Source organism: Artibeus jamaicensis, unplaced genomic scaffold (assembly GCF_021234435.1).
Source record: "Artibeus jamaicensis isolate MK-2021 breed Jamaican fruit bat unplaced genomic scaffold, CSHL_Jam_final contig_2790, whole genome shotgun sequence".
Lineage (NCBI taxonomy): Eukaryota > Metazoa > Chordata > Mammalia > Chiroptera > Phyllostomidae > Artibeus > Artibeus jamaicensis.
This window is the reverse complement of record NW_026521616.1, coordinates 2,109,210-2,130,714: the sequence shown is the minus strand read 5'-3', so window position 1 is coordinate 2,130,714 and position 21,505 is coordinate 2,109,210. Positions and strand designations below refer to the sequence as shown.

Sequence of the window (21,505 nt, the reverse complement as noted above, 5' to 3'; positions counted from 1 at the left end):
ACAACTTGAAAGGAAAAAATAATCAATAGATACCAACCCCAGGAGGATGAAGATGTTGGAATTATCAGAACAACCTTACAACAATTATAATAGCCATTCTCTAAAGAAGTAAGATTAAACATTCTTTTTTTTTAAATAAGATTTTATTTATTTATCTTTAGAGGGGAAGGGAAGGAGAGGGGGGAGAGAAATATCAATGTATGGTTGCCTCTTGTGCATCCCCCGCTGGGAAGTGGCCTACAACCCAGGCATGTGCCCTGACTGGGAGTCAAACCACGATCCTTTGGTTCACAGGTCCACGCTCAATCCACTGAGCTACACTAGGCAGGGCTTAAACATTCTTGAAATGAAATAAAATAAACAGAGACATAAAAAAAGGACAAAATGGAAATTTCAGAAGAGAAAATACAGTAACCAAAATTTTAAAATTTACTGAATGAGTTCAACAGAGGAATAGAAATGACAAGGGAAAAGAGGGGGTTAACTTGAAGATAGATAAATAGAAATTACCCAATCTGAATGACAGGAAAAAAAAGAAATTTAAATAAAAAACAGAGTTTTAGGGATAATAATACCAAAAGGTCTAACATTCCTGTCTTTAATCTTGGAAGGGAAAAAAAAGGGTGCCATGCTCAAAACAATGTTGCAGTAATGGCTAAAAACTCCCTAAATTTGGCAAAAGACATAAACTCCCAATTCAAGTGGCTTAGCAAATCCCAAACAGGATAAACTCAAAGAAATTCATGCCTAGATACTTCACAATCAAACTGCTGAAAACCAAAGATAAAGGAAAAAACATTAAAAGTAGAGAGAAATGATATATTTATACAAGGGTACAACAACTCAAATGACTGAATTTCTCATCAGAGGTCATGCAGGCCAGAAGGCATAAAATGTTAAAAATAAATAATAAATAAAGGAAGGAAGAAAGAAAAAAATCAGAATCATCAACCCAGACCCCAGTTTTATATCCAGTGAAAATATCCTTCATGGAATGAAAACAAAAAGATATTCTCAGTGAAGGAAAACTAAAAAAGAAAATGCTACAGAATGTTCTTCAGGCAAAAGAGAAGTGATACCAGAAACAAACAAACAAACATAGAACTTAAAAACAAAAAAGAAATGGTAAATATCTGGGTAAATATAATAAACTATTTTTCTCCTCTTAAATTCTTCAAAATATGTATGACAGTGAAAGCAAAAACCGTAACCCCATCTGGTGGGGTTCTCTATGTACGTAAAGATAACACATGTGACAACTAAAGGGGGGAGGGAAGATCTGCACATTTACCCTGCAGTGGTAAAGTGTTAATTCTAGGTAGGACTATGAAGAGTTATGTAAGTAAACTGTAATTTTTAGAGCAACTACCAAAACAAACTCTACAAAGAGATATAGTAAAAATACTACAGACAGAAAAAGTGAACTATTGAATATTCAGGCAATCCAATAGAAGGCAGGAAATAGAAGCAATGAAATTTTAAAAAACAGGAAAATATTAATAAAATGGCAGATCTAAATCCAAACATATCAATAATTATATTCAATGTAAATGGTGCTAACATTTATGCCAACTAAAAGAAATTGCCAGACAGAATTAAAAAACAAGACCCTTGCTGTCTACAAGAAACTCACTTTAAATATAAAGGTATAGGTAAGTAAAAAGTAAAAGAATGAAAAAAGATATACTATATAAACACAAATTAAAAGAAAGATGGATTGGGTATATTATTATTAGATAAAGTACACTTCATAGCAAAAAAAAAAGTGGCAGAGATAAAGAGGAAAATTACGTAACGATAAAAGGGTCAATTCACCAAGATGACATAATCCTAAACGGGGCACCTACCAACAGAACTTGAAAGTACATTACACAAATACTGATAGTTCTAAAAGAAAAGATGGACAAATACACAATTAGGGTTGCAGACTTCACATTCCTCTCTCAGTAATAAACAAAGCAAGCAGACTGAGAAACAACAAAAGATAAAGAATTCAAAACACCACCAACTAACTAAATCTTAGACATTTATAGTATAACCTACCAAACAGCAGCAGAATACACAGTTTTTTCAGGTGAACATTCACCAAGACAGGCCATATCCTAGGTCATAAAACAAACTTAACAAATTTAAAAGAACTGAAATCATACAAAATATATCCTTCGACATGATGAAATTATGCAGTAATCAATAACAGAAAGCTATCTACAAAATAGCTTTCTCGATGAAATCTCATAAAAGTAAGCACACTTCCTCTGAGCCAATGATAATGAACTCTTCTCAGAAGGCAATTAGTGAGTTTTGATAATATACCCTAATCTATCTGCTTCCAAACTCTCAGAAGCCAATCAATATCAGAGGAGTAGCAAACTGACTGCAAGACAAAAGCAATAAAGCTACCCAAACTTTAGAATATCAAAAAGTCTTTATTTACCAATTTCAAGTTTTAGTTTAAAAATTACTTAAAAAATATCCAAAACACTGGAAACAAATAAGGATATTAACTAAGTTATGAATAATTTAAGAATTTTTTGTGAGATGTCACAAATAGGGACTACTTGCCATCTGTGTTAAACTTATTTATTTTTCCAGTACTAACTGTCAAGGACTGGATAATAAGTAATCTTAACTAAGTACCTGGTTCAGATTTGTTGTCTTGAGAGTTTCCTTAACAGAAAACCTACTTATTCAAAGCCCAAGTTCACTGAAACAGAGGACCACCACCAATCTGTAGAGAGGCCTGACGTTACTGACACCTGCAGCTAGTCCCAGATTCAGTCAATACCTTCGTTTATTTATTTTTAGGTTGCTATGTCACGTGGCTCGACACTGACTAAAGGATGAAATGTCAGATTTCAGAACATCTTTGTCCAAAGAAAATTTTATCTGAAAGTTTTCATCCTAAGTTTGAATAGATGCAAAAGTACCATGTAAATTTTAGTATTTCCTGCATAATGCAAATTTTATATATTTAAATAAAATATTACTATTTTAGATTTATCCAAATAAATAAAAATACTACTGATTCTCTACAGAATCATCTATTTAAAACTTGCATGATTATATTCTAACAGCAGAAATTGTACATCCCCCCCTTTTCTCATTGAACTTTTATTTTCATCCCATTTCCTCCACAGGAAATGTGAAGTGTGACATATTTGGAATGTGACATATTTGTATGCTTGGAACTCTCTCACTGATCATTCCATAATACTGCAATCTGTCATATGTATGTGTGTGTATTTAAATTTTTCTTACTCTCTGATGACTTTAATGCCTGAATATTAAATGCTTGTCTTCTAGAGTGAATTATTATAGTAACTATTGGTATATAATTTATCATAAAGATATGATATTATTATAAATTCTGACAAATAATAAACATAACAGGTAACAATTACTGAAAAAAATTCTTTTAGTGAAAAATTTGTGATACTGTTAAAGTAATTGCCAAGTGTCTCTTTTGTTTTGGTGCTCTGGGAGTGGGAGAAAATATGAGGATGAACCTCTTCAGCAAGTAACTTTCTCAGGCAGACCCATTTTAGGAAAGAGGTATGCAAGACCTGCCAATTTATTTCGTTAACATTATCCAAATTGACTGGTCTCTTTCTCCTTCCTAGATATACCTCAGTTTGAAAACCACTTATCTAGAATATTTCCTGTATTCACAAAGGGAGTGGACCAAAAAAAAAAAGAAAAAAGGTATAAATTTTGCTTTTAAACCTTCTTACCAATCCAGAGTTTTCTATGCTCAGGAAAATTAAATGCAATGTACTATGAAACCTCAATGCTTTCATTCTTTTATCAATGTCAAAGACAGGACTACAAGTTGTTAACCATTAGGAACCTGTCCAGTACTCTAACAAACTGTTATCAACACTAATTGTTATGGGTAATACAATCTTCTGATCAAAGGAGCTACTCATGCCCATTAAACGGCTTCAATCCATTTGTCTCACAACTCATCTTCAAATGCTTTAACATACCCAATTCCTCCCCGCTATGGAACCAGTCCCTGCTACCATGACTGCTTTCACTGCAGAAACATCTAGCTTTAAGAGAGGGGGCTGTGCTTAAATCCAGGTCCTGCATTCAAAGGTGTGGCACTAATGTTTCAAGCAGAAAGCCAGTTGAAAAAATATAATCAATGTTTCAGTGTTAAGATAAACATAGCAAGTTTTTCTTTAGCTTGCCTAAATGGGCCAACTATAAAGTATCAAATTGTATTATACAGGAATCCTAGAAATCTTTTATTAGAGAAAAAACACACAATGTATATTTTTTAATTAGGAGAAGCATTTTAGAGTATAGAACATATATAGGCAATTTCCACTCTTTAAATTTGAACTTTATTGTAATTTCTTTAATAAAACTATGTTCAAGGAAGTCCGCACAATTTTGGGTTTTGTGAACAATTTATTTATAGATAAGTAAGTTATTAAGTGATGGTTTTGCATTCCTTGAGTTACCTTTAAGAGCTACTTAGCATGATGTTCATTAAAAATTTTAAGTGTAACATCTGGGTCAAATGAATGGAAAAACCAGTTTGCTCTTGAAAAAAATTCCCCATATTCTTGGTCTTTAAACTCAACTTCATTTTAACCAAATCCTAACTGAACTTGGTCTCTGTATTCTGAGAAACTTATCTTATGAATATCTACTTCCTTCACCACTCCCACTGAGCATATATTTGCTAGTGATATGATTCTACAAAGTTAAACTGAACTACACAGTCCTGCATCTGTTTTCAGTTTTACTGAAGTCAACACTCACACACAGCTCTCGGGACTGAATGTTCCCTTTTTATTTTTCAGAAAAGTGCTTTCCAACTCTACCACCTAGGTAAAACAGAAAACAAGAATAGGGGTAAAGCACATCTAATTTTAGACACCGGATCTGAAGATTTAGGGGCCAAATTCTAAAATAGTGTTTAGCATTTGATTCTCAATCTTTCACGTAAGTCTTAAGATCATATTACAAAATAAACAACTGCACTGCTCCCAAAGGTCAGATTTTATATTAGGCTATATTTTAATTTACCAAAGCAAACTCATGACTCAAGCAGAAGCAAATATTCTGTTTGAGTATTATTTTACCTTTTTATTTTCCTTTTAAATTAGGTGGCACTCAGATTAAAAGAGAAAAAGGAAGAATGAGATGCAATCAGCTCCTTAATTCAGAAGATGAGATAAGACAAAATTATAAAATGCATACCTTATTAATGCACATTTTATTATCAACACTGTTTGTAAAACACGTAAAACAGGTTGAGAATATCTGAACTATTAAAGTTCATTAAAGAAAATATCCCAGTATGAAATGCCAGAAGCACATTCACTGTGGAGGTGAACTAGCACCCGTGTACGTGTGTGTATACACACACATAGATACATACACATATATACAGTCTCAGATAGATAGATAGATAAAGATATGTGGTTGTATGCTGCTTAACAGGGGGCATACATTCTGAGAAGTGCCTTGCTAGGCAACTCTGTTGTTGTGTGAGCATCATAGAATGCTGTTACATAAATCTAGACGGTCTAGCCTACTACACACCTAGGCTATCTGGTATTGCTTCTAAGCTACAAACCTGTGCAGCATGTTGCTGTACAAAACATGAGGTTAAATGAAGAACAAGAGAAAATGATGCAATCAAGAGACTTAGTAAACACAAGATTTACGAGGCTGTTGCCAGTGTAACAAGACATACTATTTTACCACAAACTTTTTTGTAAGTAGAAAGAGTACATTCTACAATAACCATAAAAAGTACAGCAAATAAATAAACCAATAATGCAGTCATTTATTACCTTTAACAAATATCCTGTACTGTATATAATTTTATGTGCTACAGTTTTACCCAACTGGCAGGGCAGTAATTTGTTTACACAAGCATTGCTACAAACATGAGTAATGCACTACAAAGTTACAACAGCTCCAACATTGCTATTTCAGCTCCATTATAATCTCATGGGACCATCACATATGTGGTCTGTCACTGACCTAAACATCATTACTGCATAACTGTGTGTTTACATACACACACGAACACATGAATTTCTGGCTGCAAGCAATTCTTACACCAGGAAACAATATTAATTCAATTTTCAAAATCAGGTACACTGCTATATGCTTTCCACATCTCTCCTAACTCCTAAATCTCTTTATCATCTTGACCTCCTTCTCAAGCTCCAGAGCCTATTTCCTAACTGCCCACTGGGTACTTGCAACTAGTATATCAAGTCCTACCTCCAATTTTCATTCCTCTTCCATCTAAAGAACACACACACACACACACACACACTCTCTCTCTCTCTCTGTCTCTCCCCCCCCTCAATTAGTATTTTCCCATTCCATTATCATTCTTACTCATCCAGGTTCAAAATCTGGGTTATATCTTTGGGTCCTTCTCCTTGACACTTTTCTACCATCTAACTGATGGTCAATCCTGAATTTTTCTTGCACAATTTCTTAAGTACTACTTCATACTCCTTTTCATTCCCACAGTATCCCTCTAGATCAGCAATTTTTAACAGGTGTGCAACAGGAGGCACATTGGTGTGTTGCACGAACTTTTTTAAATCCTCACCCAAGGACATGCTTATTGATTTTAGAGAGAGGGGAAGGGAAGGAAAGAGAGGAAGAGAAACATCGATTGGTTGCCTCTCAAATGGGACCCAACCAGGGACTGAACCAACAACTTAGGCATATGCCCTGACCGGGAATCAAAACCACGACCTTTTAGTTTACAGGACAACACTTCAACCAATTGAACCACACCAGCCACCACAGCGAGAATTTTTAAAACATGCAATACCTGACAATTTAGTCAGGGTCACCTCTATTCCCTTAGATTGTCAAAATAAAATGACAATAGCCAACACAACAAATGAATCAAAATTACACCTGGTTTTCTGTCAGATCAGCAAAAAATATATTTTTTGGTGTGCCGCAGAATTTTAGTAATTAGTTTGTGTGTGCCATGAGATGAAAAAGGTTGAAAAATCACTGCTCTAGATAAAGCCCTAATCTCCCCCCAAAAGGCATGACTCTAAATGACCAAAATTTCCCTAGTCTCTCTCCCTCCAGGATTCCTTCCCTGCCAATACACTTTGTATATGGGTAGCACCAAAATGAAAAGCACCACAGTTTTTATTATAAAAAAATTCACATTCCAGCAGGAGACACAAAAAAAGACTATTAAGAATGTGCCCTGACTAGCATGGCTTAGTGAGCTGGGCATCATCTTGCAAAGCGAAAGGTTGAAACGTCAACCAATTGATTCCCTGTCAGGGCACATGCCTGGGTCGTGGGTCCAGTGCAAGGCTGGGGCATATGCAAGAGGCAACCAATAAATGTTTCTCTTACACTGATATTTCTCTGTCCCTTCTTCCCCCCACCCTTCTCTCTAAAAATAAATAACATCTTTTAAAAAGACTATTAACAATGTAATTGGATAAATAGTATACCGAAGGTATAAACAAAAAGATCTAGGAAGGCAGGAGAGTGACAGTTACTACAGGTGAGATTTCAGAGGAGGCTACAGGTGAATGGGAGGAAATCTTTCCAGACAGAGCAGCCAGACGTGTGAAGTTTCACATTCTGGGGGAAGGACAAAGTTCAGTGGCAGGAGAGAAGACTGGAAATGTCTGCTTGAGTCAGGCTGTGGGACCCTTAGTGTCATGCTAGGAAAGTTTAGATTTGATCCTGTTGAAATGTGAAACAAGCAGGTATTACATAGAAGGCTCTATTTCAACTTTTTGTGTTTGCCACTTTGTTTTCACTGTATTATTTTAAAAACAGCCCTGGCTGGTGTAGCTCAGTGGATTGAGCACGGGCCTGTGAAGCAAAGGGTCGCCGGTTCGATTCCCAGTCAGGGCACATGCCTGGGCTGCAGGCCAGGTCCCCAGTACGGGGCACATGAGAGGCAATCACACATTGATGTTTCTCTCCCACTGTTTCTCCTTCCCTTCCCCTCTCTCCAAAAAATAAGTAAATAAAATATTTTTTAAAAAACCCAAAGTAACCCAAGCACCAGCAGAACCAAACACATCTTTCAGAAATTACTTATCACTTATGCTTCAGATCAGTACACAGACTCTGTAGAAAAATTAGAAAAGAGGCAGTCAGATCGGTTTGTTATTGAAATACACTGTGTCTTCACAATCTAACAACTGCCAAGAGGAGACAGGTTTAAAATCTCTCACTCTGTTTATGAGTTTGTCTATTTCTTTTTAAAGTTTTTTATTGAAGTATAATGGCATACAGTATATTAGTTTCAGGTATACTACACAGTGAGTTGACATTTATATACCTTATGATATGATTTCCACACCAAGTCTAGTAACCATCCATCACTGTGTAGTTTGCATAGTGTTGACTATATTCCCTATGCTGTATACAGTTTGTGTATTTCTTAACATAAGATACTGTATTTTTTTTCAGTTCTATGCCATTCCTTTGTTTTTTGTTGTTTTTAAATAGATTCCAATTTTCTGGTGTCATCTGGATTAATCCATAACATCCTGTTTAATGACACCAAAAAAAAATGTCCCTTAAGCTTTTCAGTCTTTTTGGACCAAATCTAACCTGTTATGCTGTTCAAAACAGTTTGGTAATTAATTTTCCCATGCTCTTCCCTTCCCATCAGCAATCTATTTCAAGCCCAGTATACCTCAGTACCTAGAGCACTGCTACTCAGTCTGACCTCTGCTTCATGCTGATAATCATTACCCACATGATCACAGGAGTTTATATTCACAAAAACTAAGTCAGTTACATTATATGCCATCTGGTCACATTTCATAGTTCTCTGCCCATAGTATAAAAGCAGAGGGAAGAAACTTTGATAAGTCCACAGAACATTTTCTTTTTCTTCCAGAAAAGAAAAAATTTCATAATTACCAGTTTGTAAAGACTCAGCCCGAAGTTAGTAGTGGTTTTTAAAGATGTAAGTAAGCCTTATGGTAGCTAACTAATCGCAGAGTGCATGGACTGTAACATGTATGCCTGACAACTGTATTTCAGACCAATTTCCTACGTCAATACTCATTCATACGATAAAAAAGGCAATCTAAAAGTAGGTCATCTGAGATAACTATCTGGGCCTCAGTCCTTACTGGAAATGACTAACATACAAACAAGACAGGACAAAAGAAAAAGTCTTAAAAAAAAGTAGTATTATATGCAGCTTGTAAAGTGTTTTGTTCCTACTTAGAATTTGAAAATAAATCAATTTTATCATGGAATGACCAAAAACAGTGTTTTTGTTAAGCTGCAGGTCATGGTCCATTAATGAGCTGTGAAATATATTAGTGGGTTGAGACAAGTTTTTCTGTTTAATGAAATAGTAGGGATTAGATATAACAATACCAGAATACATTGCAAAGGTTAAGTATTATTTCATGAAAATGTTTCAGTTTTATGTACACACATATATGAAAGGTACAAAAGTAACTGAAAGTTACTTTTTGTATTGTAGGTTACTTTTTGTATTTTGTATTGTAGGTTAAGATAAAAAAAAGTTTAGAAACGACTGATCTAGAAGCCACCAGCAAGATAAGCTTATTTTCTCCGAGTAGGAGCAAAACTGGGAGGAATATTTTTATCCCCTTTTCAAAGATTATCTAGGCTAAAGATCATCTATCTAAGATTTTAAATAACCATTATTCATTTATCAGATGCCAAAATTGATTTATTTAAAAATTCAAAAAAGACTATTATTCATCTTCTATATACCAGGAATGGTTCTATGCACTAGAAATAGAAAAAATGAATAAAACAAAGTCCCTGCTTTCATAAAGTTTAAACTCTACCAGAGTGTATGTAAGTGCTCTACATTCACTCTCACTTGGATCTCCTGATCCTCTGTGGTAGACGGTGCCTATCTTCACTTTGTATGTGAGGTAACTGAGGGTCAGAGAAGTTATTGAGCTTGTCCGATATCTCTCTCTCTCTCTCTCACACACACTCACACACACAGAGCTAGTGGCAAGGCTGGGCTTCAAACCCAAGGCGGCAGGATTCCAAAGTGGTCTTAGCCACTCCACTCCACTGCCTTCCAGAGTCCTTCTATCTGCAGGAAAATAAAGTGGGATTACTTGCCCTTTTAAAAATTGTATAAGTTGAAAGAGGACTATTCTTAAAAGTTGACTTAAACTAAAATTCAGTTTCATTCAATATGCCTTGGAATAAACATACTCAACCATCAGATGATTTTTTTAATGTCTTCTGTGAAGGAAAAAAATTAATGAAGAGTGGTAGACAAAAGGCATGTAAATCAGCACATTGTGGTTTAAAAAAAAAAATAGAAGGCCAGGTCCATGATTAAGTTCAGCTTAGTCTCCCACAATAACAAGCGTCAGCAGAGGAGCACAACTACTCACAGGCCTTACTAGAATAATCATGCCTTAGGTGCAACCTGCAGGTTTGAGAGTATGTTCAGAAAAGCAAGGCTGACCCACAGGAGCAGCTAGATATGCTGTGTCAGCCCTGGCAATGAAAGTGATCATGGTGCGGCCAGAAGATTTCACATTTGTACTTCTGACATTCTGATCCTTGAGAGCTGCCAAGTGTTTATGTTTTGCTCCCACTGTATCCCCATCACCTAATACAGAGTATGGGATGTGGCAGGTTCTCAGTAAATATTTGCTAAGTAAATATTACACAAGTTATTTACAAAATATTTCTTCTCTCAAGCGTTGGTTTCCTATAATTCAAAAGGGTTGGTCTAGGTTAATATAGGGTTGGACTTTCAGCTCTGAAAGTCATACTTCTTTGAGGTAGAATTTCTAAATACATCACATAAAGCATCAGTAAAATTACTCCAAGACATCAGTGTCTGAATACATGCCTACTCACAAGGTTTCATAACATCTTACATCCTACTCATGCAATCCCACATAAGGTAAACAATGAATCTGCCTTTTGAAAATACTGAAACTGTTCAATACTGCTGAGACAGAAAGAGATAAAAGCTAGCTACTGTAGAAATAATATAACACAAAATACACCTGACCATTTGGCTAAAGTGAGAGAGAAGTTGGTGCTCATAAAAACAATTACAACAGCAGCAACAAAATTAAGCTTTGTCAGATGTTTGAAGAATCAGAAAAATCTATTAACTGGTTTAACCAAATAATTTTACTGTGAAGGCAGAACACTTATTTTTTAAATAGTATAACATAGATTTATCTTCCATAATCAATTGTTAAGATCACCTCTAATTATTATGGGCAGAAAGTTTTTTTCTAAACATTTCAAACTGCTCTGAATGTGGACAGATATTTGTTATATATAGGGTGGGGCAAAACGGAGGTTTACAGTTGTGAGTACATGAAACCGAGTTTATTCTCGTATTATTATTTTCTAATTATTGCATTATTTTCCACTCAAACAATTGTAAACTTACTTTTGCACCACCCTGTATAAGGAACATTGGTAGAAACGGTAAGGCAGGGGTGTCAAACTCATTTTCACCAGGGACCACATAGCTGCACGGTCGCCTTCAAGGACCTAACGTAATTTTAGGACTGTCTAAATGTAACTACTCCTTATTAGTTCAGCGAGAGCTCGGCACTGCCGCTGGGTAGACGCAAGGTGCTGGGCTGGATAAAACAAGGTGGAGGACCAGATTTGGCCCGCGGGCCTCGTGTGTGCCACCTGTGCTGTGAGGGAATCAGAAAACTCTACGAAGTATGGAGTCCTCACACGTAGGGCCCAACCTGGGTACACATGTCCTGACACATGAAGTCAAAGAATAATTTGAAAGTTTAAGGGAAGGCATGTTAACAGAAATATCATAAGATATTTTATAATGTGACTGACAATAAGAACAAAAGGAAGACCTATATTTCATCATGGGCAGATTCTAAGAAGAGAAAAGGTTTATACTGATGACATTTCCATGGGTTGACCTCTTCCTTCTGGTTACTCTTAATTAAACAGTCTAAGCCTGTATATAAAAACAAAAAAGTTACTATTCCAAAAGTTTATCAAAAGTTTAAAATCAACAATAGCTGCTTTTATAACATTTAAAAGAAAAGGTAAACAATTCTAGTTTACTTTAACAATTCTTTCAAATATCGCATTCCATGAGAAATTGGAAGCCTTGTGTATTGTTAGTGGGAATATAAAATGGTACAGCCAATGTGGTCAACAATTTGGCTGTCCCTTAAAAAAGCTAAACACAGAATTACCATATGTCCCAACAATTCAACTCCTGAGTAAACACATATACCCAAAAGATTTAAAAATAAGGATTCAAACAGATACTGTTCACCAACATTCATAGCAGCATTATTCACAGTAGCCAAAAGGTGGAAACAACCCTGCGCTTATCAACAGACGGATAAAGGAAATGCAGTATATACATACACACGACAGAATAGGTCTCAATTGTACAAAGGAATAAAGTTGTCTCCTGGCCAGTGTGGCTCAGTGGGTTGGAGCATTGTCCTGTAAATGTAAAGGTCATGGGTTTGATCCCCTGTGAGGGCACATGCCTGGGTTGCAGGTTAGGTCCCCAGTCGGGACACGTACATGAGGCAACTGATATGTTTCTCTCATATCCATGTTTCATTCCCGCTCTCTAAAACCAATAAGCATGTCCTTGGGTGAGAATTAAAAAAAAATTTTTTTAAAGGAATAAAGTTCTGCTATATGCTACAAAATGAATGAATCTTGAAAACATTATACTGAGTGAAACAAGCCAGATACAGGGCAAATATTATACGATTCCAGTTATACAAAATACCTAGAATAGGCAAATTCACAGAAATAGAAAGATTAGAAGTTACCAGTATATAAAGGTCTGTAATATATTGTACACCTGAAACTAATTCAATATTTTATGTCAACTGTAAACTGAACAACAACAAAAAATCACCCGCAGCTGGGAACAAAAAAGGAATAGGGACTTAATGCTTAATGGTTACAGAGTTTCTACTTGAGGTAATGAAGTTTTATAAAACAGTAGTGACACAGCTGTACAACAATATGGATAAATTAATGCTACTTAATTCTACATTTAAAAATGGTCAAAACAGCAAATTTTATAACTGACATATCTATATATGCTTCTGGAAAAACACACACACAGCTGCTACCACAATTAAAAAAAAACACAGCATTCCATGACCGCACCACAGGTTAGAATACAAAAGGAAAATGTGCCTTTACATAAAATGAAGAAAACTGGTGGCCATCACCAGTAACCAAGCTGTCCAGTGAGGCCACCAGCATCCTGGCGTGATGTGCCTCCTGATGTGATGTGATCTCTATACTGGCCTCACGGGAAAGTCTGTCCTGAATCTTACCACGAAGAAGGTGACATCTAGAGTACGGGATGTCTGTAGGACAACTGGCCTGAACTCTTTAAGCGTTCGCTATCATTAATAAAAGAGAGTGTTAATGATGATTGTTCTAGATTAGGGGAACTAAAAAAACAAGCAAGCAAAAACCAAAACCCCCACAAGAGCCAAATAGTTTTTGAACCCTGACTGGATCTGATCTGCAGGAAAAGGAGCTAACAAGAATATTTTTAGGATAACAGATGAAATTTGAGTTAGACACTATGTGGGATGACATACTGAATTACTGTTGATTTCTCAGCTGTAGCAATGGTATATGGATACACAAGAGAATGTCCCAGGAGTTAGGAAATACATGCTGAGGTACTTCAAGGTGCGGTGCCATGAAATCTGCAACCTACTTTTGGATGGCTTGACAAAAGAGAATGAAGGGTGGAGCGGGGAGGGAGAGCACACTGAAATATCTGGGGTAATAACTGTAAATGAAGGGTATACAGGTGTTCATGTAGTTTTCTTTCAACTTTACTGTGGGTTTGAAAATTTCAAAATAAAAAAAGATTTTAAAAATGAGAATTCTTCAAAGTTCCCTCTTTTCCATTCAAGAGTATACATAAGGGACTAAATGTACAACGGGGAAAATATAGCAAATTCAGTGCTTTACATACCTTCTACGTCATACCAGTGTGCACCATTTGTGATCCCATCTTTGAAAGTCTCATCTTCATCTCCGGGACAATGAGGCACCCCAGTTTTCATAATGGGGTGATTTGAAGCATAGGCTTTTGCCAGGTATTTAAATACTTCATCATCTGAGGTTCTGCTATAGATTCCAGTGGCCTTATGTTCTGGAGAATCATCAAAAGGATAGCTTGCTACCACTGAGCCACCATGCAGATTTCCAGAAAGCACGAACCTTTGAAAATACAACCAAATCCCATGTTATTTTAAAAAGGCACAGAAAACTCTATGTATTTAAAAATTTCACATCTTTCATAAATAAACCCAGTATGTCTTTTGACACCTAGGAGACAACACTAACAGCTGTTATAAATAGGCTGACAACAACAAAAAAAGAAAGTGGAAAGCAAGCACTGTCGATTTAACAAATTTCAAACAGTTTTTAACAACTTGAATTAACCTCAAATAACTTTAAAGAATTTTTCCATTATTAAAAAAGTACCAGATAACACAGTATAAATTAATGTTTTCAGGAGATGTCTTAGTGAATCCCACATTCATGTATTAGGTCAAATAGTTTGCCAATAGCTAATCATTTTTTGACCTATGAAAATGACAATATCATAGAGTTCAACCTAAAACTTGTGGTTCATAATGTGTTAACTTCATAGAAAGTGTGACTTGTATAAATAAATATTTGCTGAATATATTAGTTAGGTTAATAACTTTCATGCTTTCTATATCACTGCCCAAAGAGAACTTTTAAGATGGGGAGTCTAAAACAGGATGTGTTTTGTCTTGCTCCAAGTTCACAATATACTAAACTCACATTTTTCAAGAGAAAAGCCGCAGTTGAGAAGACTGGTGGGAGCGGGGGGAGGGGGTATAGAACCTGATACACTGAGCTGCTTTCAGAGAAAAACAATACAGCACATAAAAGACTAGTCCTCCATTGCATCACCGTAAAAGCAGCTCTCTTTGTAGGCCCAAGGTTCCTGATCGGGCCATTAGAAAATAAACTGACAGGGAGACAAGACTGCTCCTACGGAAGAAACACTTTTACTTTTTTTATGTTTCTACTTTTAAGTGAACCCATCTACAATCTGGTCAAATTTACAGACACAGAAATACTTCTTTTATGGTGAAAGGTAAAGGCAAAACCAGGCTTAAATCCTACTTACACTCCTCTTCCTCATGTAACAGTTCAAGCCAGCACTATGAGTAAAGATTAAACACTTTTCTCTTTGTACTTGAAATTGGATTTTCTTGCTTCTGCCTCTTTGTGGTTGAAATGAACTGACCTACAGAAATTTTAAAGGAGGTTGATAGATAACATTTACTTCTATAGGCTTAAAAGAAGATTAAACCTATGGAATGTCCCAACGAACTTTCCATAGGTTTAAACAGATCCCTAAACTGTTTGAGGAGATCAAACAGTGAAAATTACAGAGAATCTGCTCATCAGTAGGCAGAATTTAGCCATTAAAGACAGTGATTAAATACTAAAATAGACTATGAAAAGACACTAATTAAAAACTAATATAATTGTAATTAGCACTCTGCCAGACACCACAGGAGAATGCTGTCTGGTGTAGTGGCAATAGCACAGGCTACGGAGCCAGGCAAATGTGGGTGAAGAACACTCAGTCTCCCAGACCTGGCTCACTGAAAATATGATAAGGAGAAATGACTACCTTTACATTAATTGAACCCGTTTCCCTCTCATCTGTAAAATGGGGATTGATGCTACCTGCTTCCCATGGTTGTTATGAGAATTAAAAAAAAATAACATGTGAAACATCTCTAGCAAAATGACCGCTTTATAGCACCTGCTCAATAAATGTTCATCCTTTGGAGAGATCTAGCATCTTGCATTGGGAATCATAGATTATCTTTCTACTCCCCAGGTCTACTGCCAGCCCTTGACTGACACGATGATACAGAAACAAAAACTAATTGCACATTCTAACTGTACCTTACTCATCCCTCTCCCAGCTTAAGGTATTAACAATTTACTTTCTGGTTTGCATGCCTAAAATAATTTAAATACTTTTCCCCCACTGACTTTGGGAAAGTTACAAGAAGGGGCCCAGTTCAGGAATCCATTCGGTAACAAGTTTTCTTGAGTGTCAACTGTGCACCAGACAGTCTACACACTAGAGTACCTCGGTGAAGAAACAAGACACAAAAATGCCCTCAAGGCATTCATGTTGCAGTGAAATAAAATAACTCAATAACATGTTTCATAACTGAAACATGTTACTTTAATTATATAGTCTTTATTTTTATTTTCAGTTAAAACTTGAAATTCCACAATTCTTTACTAAATGCTAGTTTTTACTTTGCTCCACAATTTTTGCAACACTTCTTAGAAATAGTATTAAAATGGCCTGTACTGTAACCAAATACAGTACTTTGAGAACAATGAAACACTCGCAATGTACTAAAGTGATAATATTCAATTATTAGATTTTCCTTATTCTACTTATACGGTCTTAAAAGTACCAAGGCCCCCTGGCTGGTGTGGCTCAGTGGATTGAGCACTGTCTGTGAACTACAGGGTCATTGGTTTGATTCCCAGTCAGTGCATGCAGGCCAGTTCCCCAGTAGGGGGCACATTAGAGGCGACCGTACATTGATGTTTCTCTCCCTCTTTCTCCCTCCTTTTCCCTCTGTCAAAAAATAAATAAAACCTTTAAAAATAATAAAATAAAAAATAAAAGTACCAATACCATTCTTTGTCAAACCAACTTTGCATATCAATCCAATTTTATTTAAAAGGTATTTTATGGTTTCCATTCAAATCAATTCTCTTAAGGGTTTCCCATACTTGACTTTAGCATCACCTTTCTTTTTTTAAAAACAATTTATTCATTTATTTTTAGAGCAAGAATAAAGGAAGGAGAAAGAGAGGGCGAGAAGTATAATATGTAGTTGCCTCTCGAACGCCCCCCACTGGGGACCTGGCCCCCATGCCTGGGGGCCTGGCCCAGGCATGTGCTCTGACTGGGAATCGAACCAGTGACCATTTGGTTCACAGCCTGAGCTCAGTCCACTGAGCTACATCAGCCAGGGCTCAACTTTGCATAAGATTTAAAGTAGCTGCTAAGTATATTACAAATATTATAACAAAAGTCTATAGATACTAAAATATAAATCTTTAAGTTAACTATATTACAGACAACCCTATAACTCTATAGATAACCCTATAAATAACTTTCAAAAATTAAGACAACTTGATGTCTAATAAACTAAATTAGACTTCAGTTTCATAAACTGAAACTAAAGATTCAGGAAACTGTAGATATATACACAAGCCTCTAAAAGTAATCTATACCCACCTTCAACAATATGATAATGCTTTTCACAAAGATACCGAAAATAATTTATAGACTAGTCTATTAAAATCTAAGCATATATCTTTAATTAAAAAAATACAGTGTGACAGGAATATGGGAGTCAAGTAAATTGTAAAGTCTTTAACAATGGAGTTAAAATCTTGAATATTTTCCTGAGTATATGTCTCAATCTGTACTCATCTGGAGTACAGAAACATTCACTGGATGAAGTTTTAAAGTGAGATGAAGAAAATAACTTCACTTTTCTAAGCAGGAAGAATTCAGTCTTAAAATTTTTCATATTTAAAATGATAACAAAAACCTATTTCTACTATAGCTAAGTGAATAGGATTCCAAGAAATTATTCGAATGATTTATTTCACAAAATACACTATAAAAGGTAATGTCCCCACACAGACTAATCTTTTGGGTTTCAAATTTCCTGACCATAAAGCTGACTCAAATTGTGTGTGCATATGTCAGTTTTATTCACATATCTGTGTCCTTTGCTATTAATCATTATTTGAGTTAATTTTTTAAATCCTCACCTGAGGATATGTTTTGTTGATTTTAGAGAGAGAGGAAGGGAGAAAGAGAGAAAAGCATGCATGTGAGAGAGAAACACTGATTGGTTGCCTCCCCATTGCGCCCATGCCCCACTGGGGGATAAAACCCGCAACCTAGTACGTACCCTGACTGGGAATTGAACTCACAACTTTTTGGTGTATGGGATGACACTCCAACTAATTGAGCCACCTGGCCAGGGCTTGAGTTAATTTTTAAAGACTGGGGGAGGATGGATGTACTTTTTCTTCCTATATACAGGGTCCAGCACTAACAAGGCCCCTTTTTTATTACAAAATCATAAGCATGTAATTCTGTAACATAACAATATCACACTCAAGCACACCATATGATACTTCAGATGAAATGTTCAAATTAAAATGATAAATTATTACATCCATATTATTACCCTACCAACCACACTCAAGCAGGCGCTGCTTGTGCCAGACCCTGTGTCGTCACCTACTTGCTCTTCTAATTAGTTACACGTTTGAAAAATGTGTGATTAGCCTAGTCCATAGCCCCAAAGCAAAATGACTTTCTATGCAATACCATCTGAGACAGATGAGTTTTTAACATCTTCACAAGCTCGTATCATTGAGCCAACTGACCCAGACCATAATTTACCATCATTAAATACTGGCATTATGAAACAGTTAACCAGAGTGTGAATTCGGGATTCCAAATTTTAAAGTTTGAAGCTTTCAGGATAGCCTCAAGGTGAACGTACCAAGACAAAGCTCATTTTCATTTTTGGTTACAGCAGAACTAACAGTGAAGAGAAAAATCTAGTCATAGAATTTACATCACTGCAAGGGTTGTGACAGGGTATTTTAAACATGTCTTTGAAGCACTGCAAGCAGTGTATCTGATATATCATCTCTGAAAAGCCCGGCCATCACAGCTTCTGACAATAAGATGTACATCGAAGTTGCATTTCTTATGCAAATGTTCAGAAGTCATGACACGGTTATCTTAAAAAAATTTTTTTCTGAAAGCATACGTGAAATTAAATACCTACAAGGGATGTCAAAAGGAGTAAAGTGAAAGGCAGAAGATAAAAAGAATCTAGAATTGCCACAATGCCCACAAATTTTCTAGGTGTTATATACACTGAAATCTTGTAGATGACTCCAGCTCCGAGAGACTCTTCTTTGCTCATTACTACTTTTATCTTACCTGTCATTCCAAAATCTTCAAATCAAGATGGAAAGATTAATTAGCCTTATGAAGGCAATAAAAAAAAAGGAGGGGGTATCCTGGCAAACTGAACCTTGAAAAAGGGAAGAGGTGCATATTCACTTCAGGCACTATTCCATCCAGAGTAAGTTCCCTCTTCCTCTACTCCTTGCCTCTGTTTTGCTAAAAATCCTATCCATCTCTCAAGACTAAGTGAAAGTTCTACCTGTTCCACAGAGAGGATCCATATGATTGCTGCCCACACACATTTTGCTGTAGGAGCAATTCCTATAAAGTTTTACTTGGTGCATAAACACATACCATAGGTATTTATATAATATTCCCTGGTTATACACCAATTTCTTGAGGTCCTAATGCTTTTTGATTTTCAAAACCTATATAGTGCTTAATAGCACTTAAGGTGGGTATTAAGTGTGACAATAAAGTGCACAAATGACATCAGAAACCCTTCAGAGAGTTTAAAATGAAGCCGCTCACAGATGAAGGTTCCAGATCTGTGCAAGTTCTCCAGCCATATCCATATGGTCCTCAGCTGGGTCAGAGGTAGTAAAGACTGGAAGAAAACCAGTTTCTGTCAAATAACCAAGAGGAAAATCTGAGTGTCCTTTATCAATTCGGGGGTACGGTCTCCCTGTATGGCTTCTGAGAGCACTAACAATCTGCCTGCGTCTAAGTCCCAACTACACTCCGTACTATGTAAATTATTCAACCAATCTGACCCTCAATTTCCCCATATGGAAAACAGCAATATTAATGGTGTCTATCTCAGTAGGCTGTGGCCCCTGAAAGGGCTTTGCTCAGAGTAGTAAGATAATCACAATACTGACAGCTTATCTATAAAATGAGGGAGCTGACCTAGGTTATTCTTAAAGTCTCCTCCATCACTCAGCTCCTATGGTCCTGTGAAAACAGGAACCGGAAGGCGAGAAAGAAATCTTCCCTCCAGCCAAACTGCTCTCTTCGCATCAGTTGAACAAATGACAGCCTCTAGGCAGAGCTTCTCGGACAATTACCGGAACACGAGGCTAAGCGGTCTGGGCCCTGTCCCCTCCCTAAGGCCCCGGTCCCTAAGGCCTGTAAGCACTGTTGGAGCGCCCACTGAGCGCGGGGGCCTGCCTTTGCGCTGGTGGCTCCGGTGGATTGTGGGGAGAGGGAGGAAGGCACTCACTTGTTCCTGCGGATCCAGTCGATGAGGGCGCGCACCTCGGGCACATCGTCTAGGGCCGGGGGCTCGCCTGTGCTGAACTGGTCCGGGAAGCTGCGGTTGAGGTCGCGGCCTCGACTGTTGTCGCGGCCGCTGGACCCGGGAGGTCCACTGTCCCCGAAGCCGCAGGCGCCCTCGCGGGCGCGCTCGAACCCATCCGGGTTGAGACTGGGCAGCACGTACACGTCGGTGGTGTTCAGCAAGCGAACGAGGCGCGGGTCTCCGCGGCTGTAGCCAGCCGCCAGCTCGCGGGCCAGGTAGACCAGCACCTGGCGCGACACAGTCTCGTCGCCGTGCATGTTGCCCACAAGCTTCACCTGCGGCCGGCCGGGCAGCAGCGGCCCCGCCGCGTCGAGCCCCGCGTCCCCGTCAGGGGGTGGCGGCCCCAGGCCGGCCGTGAGGCGCAGCACCCACAGCGGACGGCCCTCCACCGAATTGCCTATGCTGAAGAGGCGGGCCAGGCCGGGGGGCCCCGCGGCCACCGCCTCCCGCAGAGCTGAGTGCAGCTCCTCTTCGTGGTAGTAGCGGTCGAACTGGCCCTCGTCCGCCTCGGCGCCCGCACTGGTCGTCGTAGTGGTCGCCTCCGCCTTTTTGATGTGCGCTGTCCGGCCCGGGCTCCACAGCAGCAGCAGCAAGCACAGCAGCGGCGGGAGGAGCCCTTGCCGCCCGGGCGGCCGCGCGCCCCAGCCGCTCGCCATCTTCCAGCAGCGCGGCGAAGCTGGGCTTCACTCCCGCAGCTTCGAGCTCCGGGCGGCCGGCCCGGGCCCGCCGGATCCCCTCAGCACCTAGCAACCCTCCGATCTCAGCCAATCGTGGAAGGGTCTCTTCTGTTGCGTCACGTTGGTGGGCGGGGCTTTCCTTAAAGTCGCCGATTCCCTTTGGTCTTGCCTTCCTCCAGTCCGGGAAGTTTGGTCACTCTATTTCTTCACTAGGGTTCCTCTCTCCCTCCTCCTCATTCTCTCGCTTGCATTTTCTCCGCTTGTCCTCTGCTGGCTCAGTCTCTTCTTTATGGCTTACTCCATTCTTTCATTCTCTGAGTAGAATGGGGTAAGCCATAAAAGGGAGCTTTTACTAGCTCCTTTACCATCTTTGTTGGAGTTTTTCCCGGCTTCACTTAAACGCTTAAAACCGAGAATCAAAAGAACCAAAAGATTCGAAAGAATGTACGTTGGGAAAGCCTTGGGAAGCCTTAGCCCTTTCCACCTTTC

The 21,505-nt window shown here is 38.0% G+C and overlaps 1 protein-coding gene across 1 annotated transcript in view; it reads right to left on the bottom strand.

The window, feature by feature from the left end:
• The window catches only part of CPD (carboxypeptidase D), a 64,904-nt gene extending 43,820 nt beyond the window's left edge, over nucleotides 1-21,084 (bottom strand). Inside the window, exons 1-2 of the mRNA XM_037162776.2 lie at nucleotides 20,262-21,084; nucleotides 13,979-14,226 (exon numbers count right to left, since the gene is read on the bottom strand). Of these exons, the coding sequence (XP_037018671.2) occupies nucleotides 13,979-14,226; nucleotides 20,262-20,995 (982 nt within the window). The 5' untranslated portion in view covers nucleotides 20,996-21,084. The remainder of the gene's footprint in view (nucleotides 1-13,978; nucleotides 14,227-20,261) is intronic.
• Between the last annotated feature and the right edge of the window lie 421 nt (nucleotides 21,085-21,505).